The sequence below is a fragment of the Lolium perenne genome, chromosome 6, assembly GCF_019359855.2.
Source record: "Lolium perenne isolate Kyuss_39 chromosome 6, Kyuss_2.0, whole genome shotgun sequence".
Taxonomy (NCBI): Eukaryota; Viridiplantae; Streptophyta; class Magnoliopsida; order Poales; family Poaceae; genus Lolium; species Lolium perenne.
Genome location: NC_067249.2, coordinates 21952698 through 21960055, shown reverse-complemented (window position 1 = coordinate 21960055; position 7358 = coordinate 21952698). Strand labels below are relative to the sequence as shown.

The following is a 7358-nucleotide window of genomic DNA, read 5'->3' as shown; positions in this document are numbered from 1 at the left end:
ATTCAAACTTCAGCAATATAGCAAGCAAGAATACGTTAAGCAGCTCTGGACTCTTATTTATGATCTTGTTTAGGATAGGGGACATTAGCACGGGTTCAAACCGAATCATGTTTCCGTTGCAGGCAGAGACATGATGAGTAGCGCATAAAAAATTCAACCTAACACTAACTAGAAAAAGCATCAAACAAATGTGTGCGCACGCAAAGAATATTATCACCAACTAAACTTCAGATAGTAGTTGTACATATTACTGAAAAGACAACTCAGTTAGCAACACAAACATGCGTTTCTTGCCCAGCTTAGGACCAAGTTGTACAGGGCAAGAGGTGTTTTGGCAGCTGGATTACCAGCTCCCTCACAGCTACAACTTTGCACACTTTTTTTATCATCCCTGCACATTAGAACTTTTCAGCAGTAAAATTTAGCATCCAAAAAATATCACGTGCAGTTTTAACAGGGGTGAGTTCATAAGCTACAAGAATTACTGAGAAACTTTAGACCTGAAATAGAGCAGACATATGTGTGGAGGGCAGTAGAATCTTCAGGCATCAACACCGTCTACATATAGTATAATCTTCAGGCTCCAACCCTGTCTATGGATGTCTGAAGGGGTCGGCTACTGAGAAATCATGGATACACTTGTTGATCTGGCTATCAGTCCAATAACAATTACTCCTGAATTCAAATTGAGCATCTCGGGAAGCTCTGTTTTCCACTTGTAGCAGCACGCGTTGACGAGCCACCGATTCGTTGTTGTAGTCGCCATATCCTTCAAACTCCATTTTGTTTAGCACTCTCGCATTCAAAACAAAGAACCTCACAAAGCCAACCTGCTGCTCGTCATAGCCTACGTATGACTTGAACACCACCTTTCTTAGATAGGTCTGAAGGCATTCGATTGGAAATAGTGGGTCGTGCCAAGCCTCGTTTTTCTTATCCATCTCATGGTGTTTGTAAAACTGCAAAATAGAAAGAAGAAGCATATGTTACAGCTAAGTAGACTAGATAATATGTCAACCAAACCATCCATTCAAAGCAAGCAAGCAAAGATGAGTGCTAACAATAACATAGAGCCTTTCCAAGCAAGGGAACCCCCTGAGAACGTTAAGAACTGTGTGCAGTCCATGGCCGGAAGACCTGAGAGCCAAAACCTTCAATGTGTGCATTGAGTTTGCCGAGCTAACTGGGCTAATTCCCTGAAGAAGAAAAAACAGTGAACATCAGACGATAATAATTATTTGTATGTTAGAACTTAGAATGGCGAATGTTGGTTGTGGCAGCTACCTGGAAGATCCGTATATTGTGGAAGTCCGGTGAGCAAAGTTTAAAATAGCCGGCTATAGCGCGGCTATAGCCGGCTATAGCCGGCCGGAGGGACTCGACGCTACAGCTACGGCCTTTAAACGCTAAGATGAAAAAATCCGCTATTAGCCCCAAAAATCGGCTATTAACGCTAAAAACGGGGAAAAAAAATAGCGGCTAAGGCTGCCGCGCAGGGCCCAAAATAATTGGCCCAAAATTTCGTTTCGCGGCGTTTGGCGTTGTTTTGCGCGGCCCAAACCCAGCATAGAAGTGCCCGAAGCCGAACCCTAGCGAAATATCCTCATTCTCTTCTCTCCTCGTCGTTCTTGAACAGCAGCGCGACCATGGCGGCGCGTACGGCCCGTCGTCGGTAGCTCCTGCGGCCAGCCGTGCTTGCAAGCCATGAAGTCGTGTGACCACTGTGTCAGTTGGCAATGGCCGCATCGCTCGCTTTGCACTCGTGGCAACTCGCAACGAACAGAAAAATAATCGACAACGGAGATACCTGGACTATTGATACGCACATGATTACTCTACTTCCCAATCTGAGTTGCATGAGTTTACCCGTCTCTGGGTTATGCTCATACTACTATTAACAACAAACCTCAGGATTCTACAGAAACCCTGACGAGAGATAACGGAAGTACATTGGAATGGCATGTTTTTTTTATAGCAACTATCCTGCCGGAAACAAAGCAAACCAAATGAAGAAATGACAAGCAAATGGGTGGAACATAAGAGCATCTCCAACAGGCGCGCTAAAAGGCCCGCGCGGCAAAAAAAACCGCCGATTTGGCGCGCGCGGGCGCTCGCGCGCAGCTCCAGCAGGCGCGGGAAAAAAGCGCGCGCGCTAAAAAGTTTGCCGCGCGTCCGCGTTTGCGCCATCCCGCGCCGGAAATCTGCCGCGTCGGCTGCCGCGCGCGCTATATAGACGACACGCGCGAAGCGGCGACTGTGACACTCCTCCCACGCGTCTTCCTCCCGCGCCTCTCTCTCTCCCCGCCGCTCTCCCTCCCGCGCTGCTTCACCTCCGGCCGTTCCCCGACGACGCGACGATGCCGCCGCGCCGCCGCCCATCCTCCGGCTACCACGGCGTCCGCGCGCGGCCGAGCGGCCGATTCGACGCGGAGATCCGCTCCGGCGAGGAGCCGGATCCGTCTCGGCACATTCGACACGGCGCACGAGGCGGCGTGCGCCTACGACAGCCGTCGCGTGGCGGCTCGGCCGCTCCGGCGGTCGTTAAACTTCCACGACGTCTCCAACCGCGAGCGGCGGAGATGCTCGCACCGCCGCCGCGCCGTCATCACGCAGGAGCAGGCGCGCCGGCGACGCGAGCTGGAGCAGCGCCTCCTCATCGCGGAGCGCGACGAGGCGATGCGCGTCGAGTGGGCGCGGCAGTTCCCCGAAGACCTCGCCGCGACGGAGGCCTTCTACGCGCAGAAGGAGGAGGAGAAGGCGGCGCTCAAGGCGAAGAAGAAGGCGAGCCGCGAGAAGCTCCGCGCCGAGTCCGCCGCGAGGAAGGCGGCGAGGAAGGCGGAGGAGAAGAAGAACGGCGCAGGGCCGTCGACAATCGTTCTGTCCTCCTCCTCCTTCGAGTGGACGTCGACGCCGGTGTCGGAGACGACTCCGAGCACCCACTCGTCGGACTTCGATTGGGACTCCGAGTAGTTAGATTTTCGTTTTCGACTACTATGTCGTGCTGTATCGTTGAACTTTTTAAATATTCGTATTTTCAATCAAATTTTAATCGTTCGTTTGATTAATTTTGAATTTAACGGTCGAAACGCGCTGCAAAATACAGCCTCCAGCGGAGGTGCCTTTTTCCCGCACCAACGCGCGCTGCAAAATGCAACCTCCGGCGGGGAAAAATCGGTAGCACGCGCGCCAGCGGTTTGCAGCGCGCCGAAACGGCGGTATAGCGCGCCGCGATATACCGCGCCTGTTGGAGATGCTCTAAACGATGCTGAGTCGTTTCACCAAATCTATGACAGGGGAACACCGAAATTCCAACAATGCCGAGACATAAAGCATACACGCACTGTCCAAACTCATGAAGATACCAACGCGTAGCCCTTTTACATCAAAAAGACAGTGACAACCCTTCTGATTTGCATAAACCAAACACAACAGCTGCAACAGCGCAACACTACTTGCTAGGTGCATTTGATTTCGAAGTCCTGCTATCACCCTTAAGTTGCGCGTTCTGGAGACCCTCTAAAATCGCTCCCACCATGTGATCTCCCTTCTCTAGCACTTGCTCCAGCGCCTCCACCTTCTCCAGCAGCTGTCGCGCCTTCGCGTTCGCGCAGCCCAGCAGCTTATCTGAGGTCTTCAACGCTGTGCACAACTAGGGTTTGAGGTACAGAGAATGGGGAGCAGAGTTGTTATTTTTCATTCGGATATGAATTGCAGTAGATAACCACAGGGTATGGCACATGGGAAACGACAGGGAAGGCGAGAGCCATACCTTCAGCATCAAGGAGGGCCATGAAGGGTCATTCTCCTGTAGTGACTTCATCAGATTGTCATAGTCTTCCTGATTAATGATGAACAAGCAAATCGATTACATTTCTGAACTGAGCCGAGATAGCCAGGAATAACAGTAACAGAGTAGCACACCACATTGAATTAATGAACAAAACAGCTTTTTATGGCCTGTTTGTGGGCCCTTCCTTTCTATTGATAAACACTCACTTCAGGGATTAGCAAACAACAAACATGACAAGCACATCAATAATTCAGCACTCTGTTATGCTGGCCACAATGGGTGAAGACGACGTGAAGTAACCTAAAACAGCATATGAAATATGAACTTAACTTTACTAAGATCAGTCCACCTTAATCAATCCCTGCATCTATTTACTTTAGTATGAAATATAAAATATGGGAGTGGACCTTTTTGTACAATCCATATCAATATACGGTAGCAGGATCCTTCACCCAGAACAATTGAGTAGCTCATGGAGACTCAGGGAAAGAAATCAATGGCTAGATGCAATATTCCGAGAGTGAATTCGAAGGCGCAAGAAACAACATGACGGGTGAATCAACAGATGCGTACGAAATTAGGAACGAGGAGACGAAGGGTACCCTCACCTCGAAGAGCCGTTGGAGGTGGGACGGGTCGGCCTCCTCAACCTGCTGCGCTGCCAACGGGGATGAGGGTACAGATGCGTCTCCGCCGCCGCCGTCGAGGTGGTCGTTGCCTCCGTCGACGGCGAGGTCGCTGAGGAGATCGCTGACGGTGAGCAACGGGCCTCCGACTCCCCGCATCTCTCCTTTGCTCTCTCTAACCAGTTCTGATATATTGCAAACAAAATTAATCCATGTCAACTATATACTGCACATACTCTAACCCAAACAAAATAAATTCCATATCAACTATACTGCACATACATCGTATACTAGTCCATCTGAAGAAGAGAAAATTAAACATGGAATGCTAGTCCATTGTATGCTAGATCGATAGATTATTGACAAGATTCACGTCATCTACCAGCTACCAGCAACATATGGAGAACAATTTCACACCTACAAATCTACCAGAACGGATTCCCCTTTCTCTAGTAAGGTACGTACAAGCTACAGAAGTACAAATCGAGCAGCACTTACTTGACATCGTTGCCTGTGGTAGGGAGCAGCAGTAAACGGAAGGGTGGAGGCTGGTGAAGCGTCCGTGGTAGCAGGCTAGCAGCAGATCGAAGAGTACTGGATGCGCGGCCGGGGGTAGCAGCAGCAGTCAAGGCTCAGGGAAGGAACGGCTTGATCCAATCAGGGGAGCTAGGGATGCCAGGGGGAGGAAGCAAGCACGGCTGGCCGCAGGAGCTACCGACGACGGGCCGTACGCGCCGCCATGGTCGCGCTGCTGTTCAAGAACGACGAGGAGAGAAGAGAATGAGGATATTTCGCTAGGGTTCGGCTTCGGGCACTTCTATGCTGGGTTTGGGCCGCGCAAAACAACGCCAAACGCCGCGAAACGAAATTTTGGGCCAATTATTTTGGGCCCTGCGCGGCAGCCTTAGCCGCTATTTTTTTTCCCCGTTTTTAGCGTTAATAGCCGATTTTTGGGGCTAATAGCGGATTTTTTCATCTTAGCGTTTAAAGGCCGTAGCTGTAGCGTCGAGTCCCTCCGGCCGGCTATAGCCGGCTATTTTAAACTTTGATGCCAATTAGTGCTCCCATTGAAAATCTCTAGGGATATTCGTTACTTAAAATTTGAGTGCAGAAAAGTGGAGTAGCTTAAAGTTAGTATGGAGCTAAAAATAATACGTATTACCAATACATGTACTTTAACAAACGCGCCAAAGATTCATAACACTCTTTACCCCTTTAAGTCAAACCGAAATTGCTTAAGCAAGCCTAATAGTATTACTGGGGGAAATTAAGTAAACAGCAACCATGTGGAATTAGAGACTCACACCAACCAATCATCAAAGATTACAGTCTTCTTACAGAAGCATCAGCACAAATAAAGGGCTGCCCAGAACTAAACGAAAACCAGACACTAAGAGCAGCTACTGATGAGACAGTACACCAGCAAAAGGACGGTAAAAAATCTACCACTACCTTTCTTATTCATAATAATACAAGTAACAACAAAAGCACACTCCTCGAAATAGGCTTCGGCCCCGCTATATTAATATAGCAAACCACATGGTACAACCACAAAAGCACACTTCACTCGAGTATAATGTAAATACGCCAATGATTAAGTAGACTGAACTCCAAACACCAACAACCATTCTAACAAACTAGAGGAAACAACACCGAATCGGGTAACCAACCACAACAACGGCAAGTGTTGTTGTACTTACCTTTACTTAGCCCCAACCAACCACAACAAGCAAGCAATTCGCAGTTCGAACACCACGCAGTTCTCGTGACGGGTGCCTGTTTAGCGGACTCGGCCCTACTTTATTCAATTCTTAGAAACTCGGATTTGAGGAGGTAAAAAATACGGAAAATAAGTGAGTTCAAATGCACGAGCTCCCGGGCAGACTCGTGACGGGATGCCGCACAGTATCCTCCCAGAGGTCCAGTTAGTCACTAGACGCGACGGAGTCCGAAGCTACAAAACCAATCTCAGCTAGAACCCTAGGTGGTCAAAAAATCGCCAGATCTGAGCTCTGGGGGCTTCGCCTACACGAGCGCCAGATCCAGGGGGGAAACGCAAACGAGCACCGCGCGCGCCCTAGAGAAGTGTGGCGAGGGAGCGAGAGGTCGTGATTGGTACCTTGGGAGCGGAGGTAGAGGGCGAAACCCTAGTTTCGTCGGGGTGGCTGGCTCGGAGCCGGCGGCGATGGGGAGCGGGGACGGGGACTGGACGAGGGGGGCGGGTGAGGGTTTATACGGGGGGAGAAGTCACGTGGAAATAGCAGCCAGATTGGGGCATGGCCGGTGGGTTGTGAACTGGAAGCGACATGCAGGTGATATTCTTAGTTGTTTTTGGCACGATAGTTTGATGATTGTTTTTTTATCAAACGCTAGTACAAATGCCCGTGCGTTGCCACGGGTCCTCAAATTTTATTTCTCAATGCACATATATAATTCATAATTTACATATGAAAATTCAAAAGAATGAAAATTCAAATCTACACTACATATAATAACAGATGTTTGCTTAGTTCTGCCAACTTAAATTTAATCAAAACACAATTTTTTCATGCTAAGGTATGTTTCTCCATCATTACTATCATCTCCAGTACTATGCACATAAACTATATATGAAAGTGTGATAGCTGCATTGTACATAACGGACTATCTTTCTCACATGGCACCAGTATAAGTAATTTTAATCTATCCAATATGTTTTGCCAAGGACAAATTGCTCTACTCATGTATTTACCATTGCAAAATCTATGTATCTCTGCTACTCGTAGTTTACATTCTCTAATTCTTCAAAAGTATTCCAGTAAAAGCATGCCTGAATTGGGAATTTTTTTAATTACCACAGCATGATCTCTGGGTCGAGTTAATTTCGGCTACCGAGATATTATTGGGGCGGGTTGATTTAATGATATTTGTCGATTGAATATTTGCTCATTGAATTGATGAAT

At 48.5% G+C, this 7358-nt stretch overlaps 1 protein-coding gene and 1 long non-coding RNA gene across 4 annotated transcripts; both read right to left on the bottom strand.

Moving 5' to 3' along the window:
* Positions 1-212: 212 nt before the first annotated feature.
* Positions 213-1369, bottom strand: LOC127310698 (uncharacterized). The gene is made up of 3 exons (XR_011747776.1): positions 1285-1369; positions 1062-1196; positions 213-959 (listed from the first exon to the last, which is right to left on the bottom strand). It is a non-coding gene; the product is annotated as an uncharacterized lncRNA (long non-coding RNA).
* Positions 1370-3287: 1918 nt separating this feature from the next.
* Positions 3288-6693, bottom strand: LOC127308647 (uncharacterized). 3 transcript variants are annotated; one of them, XM_051339521.1, is made up of 5 exons: positions 6536-6693; positions 4915-5167; positions 4399-4601; positions 3770-3838; positions 3288-3649 (listed from the first exon to the last, which is right to left on the bottom strand). In XM_051339521.1, the coding sequence occupies exons 2-5, from the start codon at positions 4919-4921 to the stop codon at positions 3449-3451; spliced, it is 480 nt and encodes a 159-aa protein (XP_051195481.1). In that variant the 5' UTR covers positions 4922-5167; positions 6536-6693; the 3' UTR covers positions 3288-3448. The 3 variants fall into 3 exon arrangements, with proteins under 3 accessions (XP_051195481.1, XP_051195482.1, XP_051195483.1); XM_051339522.2 differs by having other exon boundaries at positions 4915-5164; positions 6536-6668; XM_051339523.1 differs by lacking the exon at positions 4915-5167 and having other exon boundaries at positions 6536-6687.
* Between the last annotated feature and the right edge of the window lie 665 nt (positions 6694-7358).

Coding starts and splice junctions, on each gene's coding strand:
- LOC127308647 (XM_051339521.1), bottom strand. Junction 3,839..4,398: donor ACCTCCAACGGCTCTTCGAG/GTGAGGGTACCC, acceptor ATCATTAATCAG/GAAGACTATGACAATCTGAT. Junction 3,650..3,769: donor GGCCCTCCTTGATGCTGAAG/GTATGGCTCTCG, acceptor CTCAAACCCTAG/TTGTGCACAGCGTTGAAGAC.